General features: G+C 40.0%; 1 protein-coding gene and 1 long non-coding RNA gene across 5 annotated transcripts in view; one reads left to right on the plus strand and one right to left on the minus strand.

Annotated features, from left to right (window-relative positions):
• Positions 1-19,178, plus strand: part of LOC127979762 (uncharacterized) — a 46,084-nt gene that overhangs the window by 17,847 nt on the left and 9,059 nt on the right. The window lies entirely within an intron of this gene.
• Positions 4,844-19,178, minus strand: part of LOC127979760 (zinc finger protein 516) — a 36,998-nt gene continuing 22,663 nt past the window's right edge. For 2 of the 4 annotated variants that reach the window (XM_052585383.1, XM_052585382.1), the window contains exons 2-6: positions 16,356-18,289; positions 12,331-13,563; positions 10,342-10,446; positions 8,278-8,341; positions 4,844-7,069 (exon numbers count right to left, since the gene is read on the minus strand). In XM_052585383.1, the coding sequence (XP_052441343.1) occupies positions 7,066-7,069; positions 8,278-8,341; positions 10,342-10,446; positions 12,331-13,563; positions 16,356-18,063 (3,114 nt within the window). In that variant the 5' untranslated portion in view covers positions 18,064-18,289 and the 3' untranslated portion in view covers positions 4,844-7,065. The remainder of the gene's footprint in view (positions 7,070-8,277; positions 8,342-10,341; positions 10,447-12,330; positions 13,564-16,355; positions 18,290-19,178) is intronic. The other 2 variants (XM_052585381.1, XM_052585379.1) reach the window with 1 other exon arrangement.

Genomic DNA, 19,178 nt, shown 5'->3' on the forward strand with positions numbered 1-19,178 from the left:
ATTACGGAGCTTTTAATCCGCGGAAGACAACCGTAAACTCAAGTGCAATGATGGTCGTTATATAGCCGTAGGTTCAGTTCACCTTCATAAAGTCACTCTTGGTTCATTAAAGGTTCTCCCATTAACAATAATCCTTCAGCATTTGGATTAAGGTATTTGGGCAAAGGAGAGGCACGCAAATGCTCCGCTTTGTCGACTTTACGGCAACACTGGAATACATTAAACTCCTGCGCCCTTCTCCATAACTGTTTCCCGCTGTGAGTAATTAGCATTTCTGGGGTGAAAGATTCCAGCATGATTGTCAAGTGTATTACAAAAGACTCAAATTACTCGTTTTTTTTTTCTTTTTTTTCTTCTTCTTCTTCTTGCCGGTATTTATCTAAGGACTGACAAAGTCTGTAACTGTTCCTTGCAAAAGAGAAGGGGGGTGGGAATAAGTCGAAGGCACGTAAAAGCACGAGACCATGAATGTTAAGTAGCCTACATTTTACACACCTTTAAAAAATATATAGAGAGTTAATATATTAAAGTATATATAACGATGCTTGGTTTTAATATATATATTAGTATAAAATGCAAAATTAATGGGTGTTGTTTTCTGAAAAAAAAAAAATATATATATATATATATATTACTGTTTAAGAAGCCTAGCCTACCACCCTGACATAGCAACACTAGCTCGACCAATGGTGTGAGTTTGGGAGCGGGGCTATCTGTTTGTTGACCAATGATTGACAGGGGTGGAAGTGTTCTGGAAACATGTTTGAAAACAGTGTATTGCACTTCTTTTTGGTCCCACTAATGGTGGGCAACGTGCTTCTAAGACGGTCACTGTTGCCAAAGGCCATTCATCATTTGTCTTCTAAATATCTAGTTAAACACATCAGCACTTCTACTTATGCTATTGTTAACGTCACTGTTTGTTTAGAGAGCTTTCATTCTTCTTCTCGCTCATTACTGGCTCGATGCATGGGAAGAGGCCTAATCAGAAATTCCACTCCACTTGGTCTTGGAGAGTCGAGTCTTCCTATCACAGTTGCCAATACTGTGGGCTCTGCCTATAAAGAAGTCCCTAAAGAAAATTATACAGGAGTTTAAGCCTTCAGGCTAATAGCATTGGCACAGACACTTTGCCAATATACATTTATCACCTTCAGCTCTGGCTGGGCCAAAGGTAGTGGGCCAGAGTCATGTCCTTCTTAGAGGTGTCTGGTTGGAAGATTGGACTGTCCGTCATCATTGGCGCTGCCCATTTCCCATGAGTGTAGAGAAGGTTGAAGAGTTGTTTGTGTTGAAGGCGAAGTGATTGAACCATTGTCCTTACACCACTCTGACTTTGAGAACATCAGTTCTAGGACATTGTAAGAGATCTTTGTGCCATCAGCTTAGAGACCACCGTTGACAGAAGAGGACATGAGAGTTATAAATGGTCCATGAGAATGTTCATAACCTCGCTGGTCCATTCATCTTAACTGGTCTAGATGACCAAATGACACATGAATCTGTTGGGCAAACTGGAAGAGCTGTAGAATTAGCTCTCTTTTGACTAATCCCACTCTAGTAGCTTTAGTCGTACACTGGATGGTCTATTTAGAGCGCCTGACTGATATCCCGGGCCCTGTATTACAGGATTTACTTTAAACAGCTTCTTTAAAATGTTCTGTTTCTCCTTGCTATTTTGTCCTTTTGTCACAAAACAGACTATACTGGTACTCTTGGTATACTTCTGAAGGATTTCTGCCAAAAGCGTAGCATTAGTTTAAGCTGTAGAATCCAGCTAACATACATCAACTGTTAAGTATCAGTTAAAAAAAGACAATTAATGGGGAAGGGGGATGTATGAAATGTCTTTAATGTTAATGCTAATCACTTTTTGCCTATTAAGCACAAATTAGTGAAGGCGATGTTAAATGTCACTGGATGTCCTGGGAACCATTTGCACTTTTGAGAGTGCAGACCTACTGAAAAGCTTCTGATTAGCATACTTTAGATATGGTTTAATTCTCTCCTTTGGTGATATGAGTCACGAATCACACAGAGCCATAAAGCTTTGACAATGACGCTAAAAGACAAAGGCTGCTAGCTGTCGGAAAATATACAGGACAGGTTAATATGTTAGATTGGGGTTGTTCTTCTTTAAGGTAGCCTATATATGTACCTGACTCTAGTTTAAGTCAGGTACAAATAAAGCACTAAAATAATTCTAAATGCTACAAAAGAATTTTAGAATCATTACATTATATAGAAATTTTACAGTCATTTTGAAATTTACTTAAAGATTATATTTAAAAGTGTTAAAAATTATTATTGTTTTTAAAAATGAACTTTAGGTGAGCTTTAGATGGTACAAATAAAGGACTCTTTAAAAATGTAAAACAATTTAAGCCGATAAATGGCTGAAATTAAATTGAATAAATTAAAACACTAAAAATTGACAGTTGTTTTAAATGGTTCATATTAATTTAGGCATCACATTATTAGTGTTTTTAAAGATTGAGATTAGATTGAGCATAAAGTAAAGGTAAGAAAAAATAAAAAATAGGGGAAATTAGCATGCACAATAAAATATTGAATAAACACTGATTAATTGTAACTGAAAAAAAAAAGAAAAGAATTTGTTATTGATGTACCTGTTCATCCCTGATCACTTTTTATGTTCTGAAGTACTCATGTGACTTTAAGATAACTCAAAGAATCAATTTATTTATTCATTATGTTTTTATTTTAAGTTTTATTTATTTTATTTACTAATGAGAGACATAAATAAAATTTTAAACGTTAATCAGACTTTTCAATGTCTTTTAGTTAAAATGTCTTTATTTTTGTCATTTTAGCCAGCACATTTTGTGTTTGGAGAATATCACTCCATCCATTACCGAAAGCCGCCTCATCGAGAGACTTCATTTTCTTGGCCACCAGCCTTTCGAGTGTCTGCGTCCCTGATGACTAGCATTCGCTCTCTTAGCTGTTTGGCTGTAAATAATCGTTGATATGCATAAACAGCTCTCTCCATTCATTACTGTCAGCATAGTGAGGGGCCTGCAGGCAGAGGTCGTCCGCCAGGGGTCCGCTCTGCGCTCTCAACCCCGCGGTACCCGTCACTCCAACCTGCTCCGCCGGTGCCCTAAACCCTCCATTAGCAAGGCTCTGGGTCATAACCTCGCTGTGGCATTTGCAATTCCAGATCGTTTGATTAGCAGCGTATTTACATATTTCCCGCCGCAGACACTGTCGGGGTGTCGGAAACACTTGAAGTGTTGTAATTTTCTCTGGCCTTTTTGTCGCGTGGCGATCGGGGCCCACTCACACACACAAATACACACAAGCACTTCTTTTCTACTCACCTCTGATGACAGTGACAGCATCCTTCGTTTTTCTGTGACAACTCTACGGTTTGTCTCTGACCCTCAGAGAAGTGCCCAGTAAAGTGGATCACAATCCCATCTGAATGCCCCAAAGATGGTTGGCCTCTTGCCCTTTAAATCTAGTCTGATTACAGGCACTGAGTTTTTAATGCATAAATCAGATTTTACCATTGACCAATTTAACTGCACCAGCAAAAGCAATTCATTTAGTCCTGTTGCAGGGGCAGTTTAATTTCTCTATAGTACAACTGGAGCTAACAAAGGAGACATGTTTAAATAACTAGCGTTGAAGCATTTTCTTGCTGAAACAGGAGGTTTTTGGGAAATGTAAATGAAATAATAAGGACTCCATTAGTTTCCTGAGTTATGAAAGAGCAATAAAAGTGTTTCTCTCTTTTTTAATGAGAACCTAAATTCATACCTTGCCTTTTACTTTTAATTGCATATACTACTATGATCTTGAACAGCGCACCACAGAGGTTTGTTTCTGGGCAGAGGTCTATTGTGTGGCTAGTAGATCAGACAGACTCCTGCAGTTGTTTAGCAGTGTAATCCCCAAGTCATTTGTCACAGCACAGAGCAGCTGCAGTAGCTATGCATGCACAAGAGGAGATCAATGCAATTAGCAGCCATTTCAATGCAAAGGACTTCAGTACTAATGTAAGTGAACACACACGACAGAGAGAGGTCAGAGAGAAAAAGATATGTCTGTTTGAGTATAATGCAATTAAGGGCATATTATAATTTGGCTAATGTGTGTGTTTTAGATATTTAATACCTTTAAATATGGTTACACTGGATCCCTACTGTAGAATGCAGTATCCCTATGCTGCAATGCAATATCTTGGATGACAGTGGGCATGAATACACTGTCTAGACCAATGTTTCCCCAGCCTTTTTTATGTAGTCAAAACAGAAATGTATTCCGACTACTACTCAAACTACTCAATTACAAGTGTGACTTTGCTCTATAAACAAACATGTATATAAAGTAACAGAAAGCTTTCCGCTATAGTATTTTTTTTAATAGGCATTTGAACATTTCAAATTTCAGTGACTCTTTCTTGTACACCAGTAGGTGGCACCAACTGTTGTTCTGTGTTATGATTGAGTCGTTGAATCATTACGCAAGTGATTCGAGAACAGCATCCAAAATCGCATAGTAATTGTATACTTAGATTTTCACATACTGTATTTTTGCATACTATATAGTAGCGAAGTAAGCCACTTAATGTGAATGATTTCGCATCTCACTATAATCAGTCTTTAAAGCCAGCAGAGGAGCCACATGCTTCAAATGGGACACGTGTTTGCAAATTAAGAAATTATTCCTAGAAAGAAAAAAACAAAACAAAAAACACAGATTTGTCTACAAATTAAACTACATCTTAATCATTCTGTAGCCCTGCTTGGAAAACATTGGCCTAGGTGAATATTAGCACCATTTATAATAATATTAATACCATTTAGACCAAAGGTAAAGTTTAATTTAAGGTAAAGTTTAATTTAAGTTTAATTCAAAACTTCAACAATGGACAATGTATGAGTTGGAGATGATTTGAGGATGACAGTCAACAGGTTTTGTGTACTTCAATGAACAAAATATATGTGGAGGGAAGAAAAAACTTTTAACCACACAAAATACATTCAACTACTACTTCTATTCAAACCACAAAATTAATAGTGTTACATAAAGAAAGAAAAAAACAATCCAATTGCAAATTAATTAAAAAAATGGTATTTAGTTTTCTTAGGTCTTCTGCTCTAGTACTTAAGGGGTTTAAATTCATTAAAAAGCTAACAGGAAAAGCTATTCATGTTTCTTGTGTCCTAGGACAAATTTTAAAAGTTGATTTGCTGTTAGTAAATTACAAATAGCAGTCACATTTCATCCAATGCAACTGCAACTTCCTAGACTTCAATTGCAGGAACACGGAGTCCCTATAGAGCGACCAAGGGTTAAGTGCCTTGCTCAAGGGCAGCAGTGATAGGACCACGTTTGCAATAACTCTCAGTTCCTGGGTCACTGCTGCTGCTTAGAACCTGCAACATGTTTCAGTTTGACCGCTGAGCATCATAACAAATTCACACTGGAGGTTCTTCTAAAACAAAATTCGCAATGTAGGATCAGTTTTCTTGGCTTAGTTTCCAACACAAGGATTTAGGCAAAATAAATGCTCTAGATAAATGTTCATTTTTGACTGTTTTACATATCTAAATGCAATTTAAGGTACACAGCTGTTCAGGACTATATCCATAAATACCCTAATTACCATATACAACATTCATAGAAATATATGGCCAAGAATTTCTTTGCTTTTAAGTTTTCAACCTCTAAAAAATATGGCATTCTAAAGCTTTATAAGTAACATTATAAAACACACTAAATCCCCCCAATCTAGTCTTGCGCTAATTACTAGTCTCTCTATTATGCAATAATTTAAATGATTACACAGACAACTTGCAACTCCAAGCAACTTAAGATGAAAATAGATCCTTCATCAAACACTCGAGGATTTTAACATGGCTTTGAGACCTGATGCGCCATTGAATTAAGTTTTCTTCTTTTTGGGGTGGATATTATTATTCAGAATCCACTGAGGCAAACATGTTTGATAAAAAAAAAAAAAAAGAAACAAAAAACTTGTGTAGGCTACATCAAAAAAGTAAGCACAGACACAAATAATATTTCTAACTTTGTTGGACCAATCAGATGACACTAATGCAAAATATGGCATGTGTCTTTACCTTAAAATCTTCATAGAGATGGTTATGAATATGACACTCGACGAAAAAGGAAACCTAAGTAACATTACAGCTGCGCTTACATAAATACTTTCAATTCCAAGTTTAACACAATACAAAAGGTGTTCAGGACATATTTTGATGATAGTGCCAAGTGTTGCCCAACCAGTGACAAAACACACTCAACCAAATATATATGCTTATAATAAACAAAACTAAGTAATGAATTTCACTGCATGTCTCCTTTGCGTGCAGTTACAAACTTGTGTGAACAAATGCAGGCTTTGGAATTGCGTCTAACTCAAGTCCTGAGAAGTAGAATGTGGAAAAAACAATTGCACACACGCACACACACACAAACTACACTCGTTGCACACTAAGGCTATTTTGTTTTTAACAACTAGTCAATCGCGGAACTCGGAGGCAGCATTTCAAGTTTAGGGGATCAGCTGAAGTCCTTGGGTTTGAGAACGCAGCTCACTGTCCTACTCCATCAGCTCTGACCTCGTGTTGTCAAGGCTTTAGCCCTCAAGTGTTTCGTAAGTCTCTGGATATAGGAGGTGTAAACTTGTGTCCCCCATTTTAGTTCAATCTAGAGCTTTGTGTAAGGAGAAAATAAAAAGGAAACATGGAAAGTCCAACTACACTAAAAAACACGAACAAATCCAATGCCGTACGTTACGTTAAGTCTTCCTCTAATGCCGTATTTGTGCATCAAAGTATTTTTGATGGACCTTTTATAGATTTCAGCCCTCATTTGAGCTGGTCATGAGGAGGTAGGCATGCTCAGTGAGATCCGGAAGGGTCCGTGGGTTCATTGGTAGGGGCTTGGTGGAGTCTCCTGTCCGGGTACTGCGTGTTGTCGAAGGTTAGACGGTGCACAGTCTGGACATGGGTCTTCAGGTTACCTTTCTGCGAGGCGCTGTAAGGACAGTATCGGCACTGGAAAGGTCGCTCACCTGAAACGGACACACAAAAAACAAGATGGGGTCAGAGCCTGGACCCCAAGGTGAGAGCAAAGCTGAGGCTGGAACCAGAGAGGAGAGGTGACGTGGCAGTGATGTTGGAGGGCTGGCTTTGAGAGCGCTGCCTTCCCGTTTCAAGAGGAAAGAACAGAGGCAGGTTGGGAAGGTGGGGGGAGGGGCGCGGCATGATTGATGGGCTGATGACATGCCATATGGAGACGGTTGACTGTTCCCCCCGAGGGGACGTCAGCCTTTTGTTTTCTGTTTCTGTCAGCTGTTCGTACAAACACACAAACTCACAGACACAGGAATCTCTGCCTCCCTGCCTTCCCCTGAGCAATAAGACGTCACACCGACGGTAGATGTCGAAAGACTGGGCATATCGAGTTTTGAGAGGAGAGGCGAACTTGACAACCACACACAGACCTAGTTTCTCCTTCTGCCCATGTCTGTTTGGGGCTCAACACTGGAATAATTGTCAGAGTCCCAGTTTCGGCGTTTAATTAGACTGATGTACAACGCTGTCCTCGTGCAATCGCGTAAAAATATCCCCCCACACCTGGGCAAAACAAATGAGTCTGCCATTCAATTTCTCCATATTATTATTTTTGAAAAATGAATGAATTATCCACTAGGAAATAATTGTCATTCCGAGGGGCTGAAAGAGAGGTATTATCATAAATCATGCCTCATAAAAAAATGAAGACAGACACAATTAATCAGGACTATCTGAGGCTGGGTTGCGCTGGCTGCCTGATAAGGTCTGCGGCACAGTAAGAACTCATCCAGGGGCACCGTAGTTCCCTAGAGGGGAAGAAAGTGAAACCCCAATCCAAAACAGAACCCACCAAATTACATTAAAGGTTATTGTCAGAACATCACAGAGAGTGCGGCACAAATTTAATTTGACCTTTACTCTCAGCTTGCTTTTGCCATTTGTAATATGCAACACATGCAAAGGGGGTAATTCATTAAGGATGGGCCTCCCTGCTGCAGCAATGCACAACCCTTCGATTGTTAAGGATCCATTTGATCCCCTAGTGTTGGTTTATTTCTAGAACTTTCTGCACTTTAACAATGGCAGGTAGAAACTGCATATAACAGAATGAATAAAGATGAAGAAATGACTGACAGGACAGAAAAAAAAATAACACAAGATAAACACAAATAATGCAAACTACCGAACGAAAAGTGAAACATACTTGTTTGGGGGCTTCTGTAGAGGATGGACTCCAGTTCCCATGAGTCCATTGGACTCAAACATCACTGTGGGAGCAAGGCGGCCGGGTTAAACAGAGGTAATCAAGTTTATAATGTAGCAAAAATTGGAACTTGTTCACTTGTATGGTTACCCAGCAGGGTACAAAGATAATTCTAGTAAAAATTAAACTTTTAAATCAACATGAAATCAAAATTTACCCCCATGAACTTTTGAATCACACATTCTTGGTCTATTTATGAATGCCCCCTTAGTGCACATCACTTCAAAATATAATAAATTGCTGCACCAAGCCCTCTTGTTTTTTCCCTATAGCCACAAGATATAAAGGCCTATCAACTGGGCTAATAAATATGATTAAATTATGATATTATCTAATTGAATATCCCTTTTCACTGGGACTTGCATCATATTACAGAAATAAAATAGGATGCTAATGCATTTCAGGTTGACTTTAAAGAGGTTTCTGCTTTTTTGGTCACTTTCAAAGGAAGTATTGCAGGAATCCATTTTAGAGGCGCTAAGGTGCACACCGAGAATCCACCCGCTCATCGAGCATTAGCCGTAAAGGCCTTGAATTAGCATCACCAGTTAGCGTGGCCGTGGCAGACAGTGAACTGAAACTACCAATTTAAAGTGACACACAGAGTTAGTGTGCATGCTAATGGAGGCCGGGGGCCCCTGCCCCGCTTCATTTGGAAGCTCACACTGAAGAGAGCAATCACTGATGACGTTGATTGTAAGTCTATGTGCGTAGAGAGAGAGGGAGCTCCATAAAATGTAGCATTTGGCCTCTGTCACTGGGGATCAGTCTGGCTAGCATGCGCAACCTTCACACACTCTTAAAATAAAAAACTCAAGTCCTAGTCATAATCTGAGCGGTTAAGTGCACCCTGTTTAAAAGAGTGGAGGAAATCCTATTCATTTGGACTACTGCGAATGGTACATGACCTCTTTAGATTATTAAAAAGCTGCTATGGTGCATGCTAATGACGTGCAGTAGCACTTCTCCCCTGTAACCAGGAGGTAAATTTAGTAAATACTCATAGCAAAGGTCACTTACATTTTTTTTTATACAATTGCAATGCATCATAACTAAATAATGCAAACATAAAATGGCACACAGATTTATCATGTTGTATGAAAGTCTGTAGTTAAACATGAATGATGGCTATAATCTTATCTGTGATGAAATGAAAACTCCTGATTGAGTGGGTGTGTGTATGTGTGTGTGTGGTTTGACGAGAAGACAAGGGCAAACTGTCACTTTTTTCAGTGAGCATTTGACGCATATAACACTGGACTGGTGACTGCTGAGCTTATTAGCATGCACAATTACAGCTCCATAAGTGACATCTGATTAATAATGTATACAATTTTCACAGGTCAGAGTCACACGCAAATATGTTTGCAGCGGAAAAAAAGAAAGTCTCGTCCAAGGACAGAGAGAGATTGCTCGTTATACATACACACACTTGCATGCATGTACATTTAAATATATATATATATATTAATATTTGATGAGCATGTATAGGAATCATTTAGCAGCTTCTTATACACTATGAGTAATATATACATTTTTGGTGTATTTGTGAACATTTCACTTTTTATAAATAATTTTAAATGCATTTTAAATGATTTTAGTGCAGAGCACTGTAACATATTGGATAAAGTATCTTTTAAGTTTACTTGTAATTATATTTACAGGATCAAATAAAATAACACATAAAAAACTGATATAATGTGACATTAAAGGCACTTGCAGTATACTGCAAATTACTGGATTTAGTTCTATATGGATTATAGTGTGTTATGACAATATATTTATAGAAATTATATTTAATATATTCACCATAGTATTTATAATGTGACATTCAAAACAGGATGAATTATATTATTTTATAATTTTTATATAATTGTCATAACATTTGCAATGATAATGTGAAATAAAAAAAAAATTGCATATGAAAAAAAGTTCAGTTAGTAGATTCAGTTAATTGCTGTCCAGCGCTTGTGTGTATGTATGTTTCTAGTGTGTGTTTCTCACCTGTGTGTGATCTCATATGTGTGCGGTAATGGCTGGGCTGGTTGAAGCTCTTCCTGCACACTGGACACACATACTCCCCCTGCTGAGACCCTGACCTCGCCAACCCTACAGTTCACACACAAACAAAGAAAGAGAAATGAAAATTAAAAGGAAGAACATGTAGGCGAACTTACATGGAACAGAAAGAGTGGTTATGAGATGGAGGGAGAGAGAGAGAGAGAGGAAGCATCATTAGTATGTTTTATGTGTCATTATGGGAGACTACCTTCAGGGCTTGGATGGGGAGCTGTCACGCTGCATCTCGAGAGCATCTCTGACAGCCTGACATGAACACAGGCCCATGTGACCGCATAAATTACTGTGAATTAAAAGCCTTGCCCTGTGATGTGCCCCCATCTGCGCTACCATGTCACATGTCAGGTGTGCTGCTTTCCCCATCCTCCCTCTCTCCTCGTCTCCCTCCCTCCTGTTTTTGCTGCTCTTTTCCTGCCCGTCGCTCTAGCTATGTCAGCCCCTCGTCCATGCAGGGGGAATCGCTCGGACACGTGTGCGTCGATGAAGGACTCGCTGAAGTAACAGGAACGGATGTGGAACCTGAAGCACTCAGCATCTCATTTCCCCTTAGGGTGCTTTAAGAGCACAAGCTGAAATGCTGTCCCTTTGGCTCCTGTCCGTCACCTGGCACTGGTGGTCCTACCTGCTCCGAGCCCTCAGGCCCTGCTTTGTTGTAGCGCCGAGCTGTGACTGAAAGTGTTGGTGGCAGTAGTAAGCAAGGCTACGTTTAGTAAACATGAGTCCGTGAGTTATTACCATACCAGAGCGATGCAACAGGAAAAGCAGCGGACAGCACAAACAAAAGGAAAGTCTAATATTGGAAAGGTCACTTTATTGTATGTGACTCAAAGGGCTAAAGAGAGCACTGATGATATCAGGCCAGACAGTTGACAGAAATTTCCACTGTCTTTCCGCAGAACTACGCTCACTGATGCCGGCCAACTGGACCACCGCCTGGCAAAATGTCCTTAAATGAAGTGGAATGGAAAAAAAAGCATTTGAAAATATTTTTCAAAGCAGCTGGTGGCTTAATTTGACTCCTCTTGCTCTTTCGTTCATTCACTCGTTGAGTGTGCTGTTTTGCATATTTGTGGCATCGAGGCGCTGTAACCCCTCGGAGAGCGCCCGGCGTGCCGTTACGAGCCTGATGTTTAAAGCTCGCAATGCCTCTCAGCGATAGCTGTCCGAAATGTTTTTACACACTTCCGTAGGTTACACGATGATGAAGAGATTACTCAATAGTTCCATTAACCTTTGAGTATGCACACGCTGGCACAACCGTGTGTGTATGTGTGGGGTGCTACGTGCCATTTTAGCCCTCACTGTTCTCATTTGTCATTTCAGCTCAGGAGTAAATGCAGTTAATGTGCCTTCGCTGAATAATTCAAGCACTGTGACCTGACAAGCATTTCCCTGCATGTCAATCTTTACCTGTTTATTTCTACAAATGCGCTGTAAAGTTAAGTGTTCCTGGTGAAATTCTAACTACCGATAAACCGATAATTTGTCAAATCAAATAAAAATAAAAGACTTCAAAACTGAAATCAGTTCATTTTAATGCTACACGTGAATTTAGGCTTTACAACATTTTGAAAAATTAAGTCAGTTTGAGATTTTTGAGATTGGAAAGAGTAAATTAGGCTCAAAATAAATCCTAGCGGGACCCCAAAAAGTATTTGGGGACACAAATCAAACATATTCACTTGCCTAATGTTTCATCAATGCATAGATGATAACATCATACCAAACGCCTTTTCAAATCAAAAGATTTCACCAAAAAATGCTATTGATTGATTGATTGAAAATCAAAAAATTTTGAAGGTTTCTGTCCAAATACTTTTGGGGCTAAACTTGTTGGGAATAAAAAATAAAAAATAAAAATCAGCATCTCATAATAATGGTTATGAATGTCAGTGCAGAATGACACCCTCTTACCTGCTTGCTCTGCCATGGTGCTGTTGAAGCCCCAGTGGTGGTAGAGAGCAGCTAAATCATGAGGACTGCAGTTCTTCAAGAAACTCAGGATGTCTGTCACAGGTTCTGGACCACTGGTCATCGACTGTCTCTTGGTCTGGGAGTGAGAGGACGGGCCACTCAAGCCAAGTCTGCTCCAGGGGTCGTACCCAGCAATGGACGGTGTATCCTGAGCTTGAGAATCAGACCTGCCGGGGGTCTGAGGAGCATGGGCTTTGGAGCTCCTCTGATCTGAGAGTTTGTGTTTACTAGAGAGCATAAAATGAAGTCCCTCTTGAGGTAGCAGACTACTCTCCATCACTCTGCTTCCTGTCTTTGGGTTTCCAGTCTTCTGAGGACTTGCCTTAGGCCGCGAGGAACTGCTTTGATGGACGCCTGCTTTGTGTTTACTGCCTGCCAACTCATCTGTCCTGGACTTGCTGGTCTTGTGTTTGGACGAGTGAGATGATGCCCCTGGCGCTGTGGCTGTGTGCCAGCTCTTGCTTTGCGAGGAGCTGGACTCTACGCTACTTGACGGAGGTTTTGATTTCTTCATCCCTCCAGGGCTGCAGTCAGGTGGACTCGTTCGGGAAGTTCTCATCTGCGGCAGAGAGGGGCAGTCCTTACCCTCCAGAAACGGAGGTGGACCAGTGCGTCTCTTGAAATCGAGAAGTGATTTAGGCCCCTTGAGGCCGTTTCTCGGGGCCCACTTAGGCACCAACGTAGTGCTGTCAACTTTATGTGCAATTCGTTGGTGGATCCAGAGAACTTCTGGATAGAATGTTGCATAGGAGCAATAAGGACACTGGTGTCGAACCAAACTTTTCACTAACATGGAAGAAATCTCTTCTTTTTCGTCATCCACCTCCATGGAGAGATTAAGCAGATTAGCATCTGCTTTATCCGTGGTGCTACTTTCTTTCAACCCCTTGTTGTTTTCCTCATTCTTTGACGCGGCATCGCTCAGTGCTGCCCTCTCCAGGTGAGTTGAGCTAGTGTAGGGCCAATAGGGCTGCTGCAGCAGGGCATTTCTCAGCCTTGGGAAGCCCGAGTGGTTGGTTTGGTGAGGTTGGCTTTGGCTGAGTGAGCTGGTTAAGGCATCACTCCTCTGGCCCCAGTCCCTGATTGCCAAATGATGCGTTTGGGCATGGGTAGCGATGGCCGAGGGCTCTGAGGTGCAAAAGTCACAGTGCTCACAGGTGTATGGCTTTTTATCTGTAGTGAAAACAACAAATATGGATATGTAACTATAACAATAACATGTTCTGAACAAAAGCCAGCCATCAGAACAACACTGAATTCGCATGAACACTGGAATTCAAAGCAGTTTTGGAGTTTCACCACAAGATGGCACAACATAACTATTAGTTTCACTCCAGTACAGGTGCTAATACTGTACAGATTTAGATTATGTTAATGACAGAACATTGATTTAAAAAGGTAAGAGCAAGTACAAAAAAAAAAAAAAAAACTAAAGTTTGGGCTCAGTACAGTTAAAATAAATAAAATAAAAACTTCCCTGCAAGCATGCATTAAATTGATCCAAAGAAACAATAAAGGGAGTTTTAAAAGATATTTTAAAAGATAAATATTTATTTGGGTGTTCTATTCACCAAAAGAATCCAGACAAATTTGAGGTTTCCACTAAAATAAGCACCAAAATGTATTATCAACTTTTCAACACTGATAATAGTTAGAAATGTTTCTTGAGCACCAAATCGATAATATATAAAAATTATGTAACAAATATATGTTGATGTAACTACAGCATATTCAATGTAATTGTTTAAAATAATGCAAAATTTTATATGCAACATTTAAAAACTCTCATTGTATAACACTTACAAATGAGCATCTGCACAGTTAACATAAGGTCAAAAACTTTTAACAGTGGTAGCATAATCACAGTTTGTTTAACACTAATACAATGGAGCAACAGGCTACTGGGCCTGGGAACTTTGCCTGGGACTACCTCTTCTCATCTGTCAGCAAGATGTTTGTTTACATTTAACATGTCTGCAATCTCTCAGTAGCTCTCTCTATTTCTATTCTCTCTCTCTCTCAAGCCATCTGGATTGCATTTGGTGGCTTACACTAGCTGCTGTGCAGCCTTCATTCCAACCTCTCTGGGTTATTTTTGAGCCAATTCGGAGAGCGGGTGGGGGTCCTTTGAGATAAACTTTACACAAACATAATGGCCATGTCTGCTTCCCTACATTCTTTCTGTCCTTCAGTAGAAAACCTACAAGGGGTACTATCATATTCTAAAAATTATTTGGTCTTACTATGAATCTCTGAGAGGAGATAAATAGTGTAGAAGAACATTATACAATCTGTACACCTACATGAAAATATCAGTAGTGAGTGGACATCTGTTTCAACTCTTACACAGTGAAACATCTGTTCTGAAACATTTCATCTGTGTCAATCCCTAAGAGGGCATCTTTTGTTTAAGGCAGTTTTATTTTACTTAAACTCTTGGTAATGAAGGGTAATTTTTTAGAACTACAGGTCTATTAGAAGTCTTCCGTTATAGATGAATAATATAACGCTCCACGATTCCACTAAATATGACAGGAATTATCAATTACCAGGACAGATTCAGTGCTCTATTGGGGCATATTTTTTAACCAAAGGTCTGCACTTAGATGGGGAGAGTGGGAAAAAAAAAGACACAAATCTTTAGCGGTTGTCTTCCGGAGACAGGAAGTCCAGAAATAGAGGCCTGGACAGCTCCAGCCACAAGCAAAAGATTTAACAATTCAAAGCCTACTTTTGCATCTTGATAATTAAAAGCATGCTTCAATGAGCTTATTACAGGCTGTAACCTGTTTTTTTTTATGGTATCAGATGACAGAAAACAAATGTATGGAGGTATGAACAAGTGATACTGAGAAAAAAATATATATACCCATATACCCAAATCCATGGACTGGTAATTGGAACTGAATTAAATATCCTAAAGTCCTTTTCAACAAGTGTAATTTTTGTTTCAAGCTTAGAGGCAGAAAAATAAAATGAATGAAAATCATAAATGTTCTATATTTAATGGGTATTTTGTGCAAAAAGATTAAAATGTTATTTTTCAAATGGAAGCAAAGCCCACGTTTCCATTAATTAAACAACCAAGTCAACAAATGCCATAATAAAATCAAATACATATTAAAGGTCTAAGCTATGCACAAACACTACAATACAACTGAACATGTCAAATGCTGCAGCATTTGTCCACAAGGTGTCTCTGTCCTCCGCAAGTTTAACTTCAGAAACAGTATATCATACTGTATCTGTTAAGGCAGTCATTCTCATATCCTATTCCTGTATATCTGCCTTTAGTCTACCACACCTTCCAGTAGTGATCGAGTGAACCCGAAAACTCGATTTGCTGGTTCCTGTTTGTTTGATTAGAACTCCACACGAAAGTATATCTACAAGAGTGGGATTAATAACAACAAAAGCTCAAATGAAATCATTAAAAATTTCCTTATATATTTTGTGATTTTTTTTTATTTTTTTTTGTTAATCATCGTAGCATAATTTCCAATCAGGTACCAGTTACCTGCTTACATATTCTTTGGAGCACAGTCACATAGCTAATTCAGCATGAGTAAAATCAATCGAACACACCTGAGTCAACTAATCAAGGTCTGTATGTTCACTTGTAAATTGTGCTGTAGGCAGGTGTTGAATAGGGATAAAAATGTAAATCTTTGCGCTGAAGTAGATTTATAGTAGCATACAGATTCAAATAAAATGACATTCTTTTCAGTGAATTTAAACATTAGCTGTTCAACACGAAAGCAAAAACTATGCCAGAGGTTAAGCATCTGCATAGCATTGCATTAATAATCCTGTCTTTTGTTTACAAACTGTGAGTGGTAGTGCGAACGGAGGTTATGATAAGCAATCATGTGGTGCTTGAAGTTTATAACATTAAGAACACATTCCTGAGATTATGCTTAAACTTTGAGCTTGCTTTAAATTCCAAATAAGGATGTCATCCTTACCTGTGTCCCCAAAGAACCCTGCTTGTTTTTGATCCCTGAAGAGTCCTGCTGATTCGCCTGCTTTAGATGGGCTTGACTCGGCTTTACAGAACAGTCCATTTCCACCAATGGTTTCACCCAAGCCACCATGTCTGATGAGCATGTGGATCACCATCTGTTGCTGTGTGCGGAAGCCCTTTCCGCACTCCAAGCACTCTGAGGTTTTCTGGGAATTCTTACGGCTAGGGCGAGAAGTAGGGCGGTACTCCGTGTCACTCAGATTCTCTGGGCTTCGCTCACCAGTCGAGACTTGGCCGTTCCTTTCTTCAGTGCTGTGGTGATCTGTATTGGAGCTTTGGGTCCCAGCCCCTCTCCGTTTCTTGGTTGGGATACTCGCCATTGCATCAAGTGACTTCTTCCGCTTGTCCTGTCTGAGCAAGACATACTCGCCCTTTTCCCTGTCGTATGCTACATCTGCATCGGCTAACCTCTCTTCCCAACCCAGGCTCTTCTCCGATACCTCCACCACTTTGCCTCTGGTGGCCAGTTGCCAAGACTGGTAGCTGCTTACTGGATCAAGCTCCGGGATTCTTTTCCCTAGAGTTCCCTCAGCGGGGTTCTCTTCATTTCCTGCTGGTTTCAAGTTTAGGCATTCCAAGAAGCTTGTCTTGGTGACAGATGTGAAGTCCTTATCACTGCAGAAGGTATTTTTAGGAGGCTGCTTAACATTTCTGTGGACCTGTTCGTGCAACTGCAAGCTCTTGCGGTTGTGGAAGAAGTTACCACACTTGGCACAGAGTTCATACAGACACACTTCGTTCACCAAGTTGGACTCGTCCTGCGCCACCTCATTGACAGTAGCCGGAAGGTAGGTGTCACTCTTTGGTTTTACCTTGGTGTTGTGGGTCTTCATGTGGCTACGTAGAAACCAGGGCTCACGAAAGCGGCGTCCGCAGATCCGGCACCCATGATCCAGACTGTTCTGATGCTTTTTCCTGTGGGTTTTCAGAAACCAGGCTTGTGTGAACACCTGGTCACATTGTTCACATGGGAACTCGCCTTTACCATCAGCTTCCTCACTGATAGAGACTTCTTTGGTGATTGATTCCTCCTCGATAGGATGTACCTTCTCAACATGAGCCTGCAGTTGGTCCTCCTGCAAAGTTTCATAAGGGCACAGTTCACATCGGAAGAACTTGTGAAGCTCCTGCTTATGCTGTTCAAGCTCTTCCTGACTGGACAATCTTTTCTTGCACAGAGAGCACTGCACTGACTGTTTGCAATTCTCACTAGAGGTTCTTTCCTTCTTTCCACCTTTCTTCCTCGTTTTGGTCGACTCCTCACCGCTCACAACCTTGTTGCAGGCAGAGGTACTCTCAGTCGGACTGGAGCAACCACCTTGATCTTCTGGCACCCCTCCTTCCTTTTCCCCTTCCTCATCCACATCTTCCTCCTCACCGCCGTTGCCCTGGCTGAGGCCGTCCAGTTTGTGGCTGCGAATGTGGGCCTTTAAGCTACCCTTCTGGGCTGAGCGGTGCTCACAGTGAGGACACTTGTATGGTTTCTCCCCAGTGTGTTTTCTCATGTGCTGGGACAAGGAGCTGAGGAAAGGAAAACTTCTTCCACAGAGTTCGCAAGTGTGACCTCTGCTCTTCCTGCCATCAGGGTTGTCTTGGCCACCCTTTGAGAAGGACTCTTCCTCTACAAGGTCCAGCCGTTCCACCTCCATTTCAAGTCTTGAATATTCCACTTTGCTGCTATCTGTTGTCCAAATTAATAGATCCTATTAAGTCTGTCTGGCCTGTAGTCATTCGGTCTGGGTAAAAGTCCTCTTTGTCAAAAGTGTCATTGTTGGTAATTCTGTCTTGACAGGGTTGCTTTTGTCTGGAATATGTCTGGAGTTTTTTATCCCATGAATCATCTTACAAGCTGAGTGTTTGCTTCATACTGGTCACCTGAAAGAAAATAGAGACAGAACAGAAGCAAAGTTGAGCACAAGACTTGCAAATGAGTAAATAAAAGTTATTCATAACGCCATTCGTCCATGGCAACAAACAAGCTAGTAATTAGTTATTAGTAAAAGAAAGGCACCATGCATTTTTTTTCTTGTTACAAACTGCTGTTATGAAGAAAGTGCTATACACAAAATTGGTAGAAATACAAAACTGTTACATGGAAAGAACTTGGGCCCAGTGTTTGAGACAACCCCCAGCTAACAGAGTCCTTTTATATAATGCCATCTGACAGTCTTTTGTTCAGTCAAAACTATTCATTTAAGGCAGAATCCATACTGCATAGCTGAATACAGAGGACATAGTACATTGGGTTTTATGCTCTGCACCATTTACAAGTGAGTGGGAGAGGGACAAAGAGTGAGAGACTGCTGATGTCCTCATTTAAGAGTCAGAGGAAATGGCACAATCTTTAAGAATTACAAAAACACACTAACTTATCCGACATGCTTTCTGATTATTCTAACAAGAGCATAAATGCAGATACAGTAAATGCACTGCTCAATATTAGAACAAGAAGGGTATTAATTGCTGTAAATCCACAAAAACATACACACCCCAGTCCAGAATCAGGATTTCCTGCCATTCTGTTTTGTTTTCTATTAAATCTAAACATAGACAAACTTTTTTTTTTTTTTTTTTTTTTTGCATTCTTCAAAAATGCTTATGTTGACTGAATGTTCATTATAATGTGCAGCCTATGTGTTAGCATATCTGTTAATATAGTTTGTCCAAAAATGTAGCTAAAATAAATACACACTATAATCACAGTGGAGACGGCGTCTGAGTACTGTAAAAAGAGGTAATATATCAGTAATAATAGGGTTCAATT

The sequence above is a fragment of the Carassius gibelio genome, chromosome B19 (assembly GCF_023724105.1).
Source record: "Carassius gibelio isolate Cgi1373 ecotype wild population from Czech Republic chromosome B19, carGib1.2-hapl.c, whole genome shotgun sequence".
Lineage (NCBI taxonomy): Eukaryota > Metazoa > Chordata > Actinopteri > Cypriniformes > Cyprinidae > Carassius > Carassius gibelio.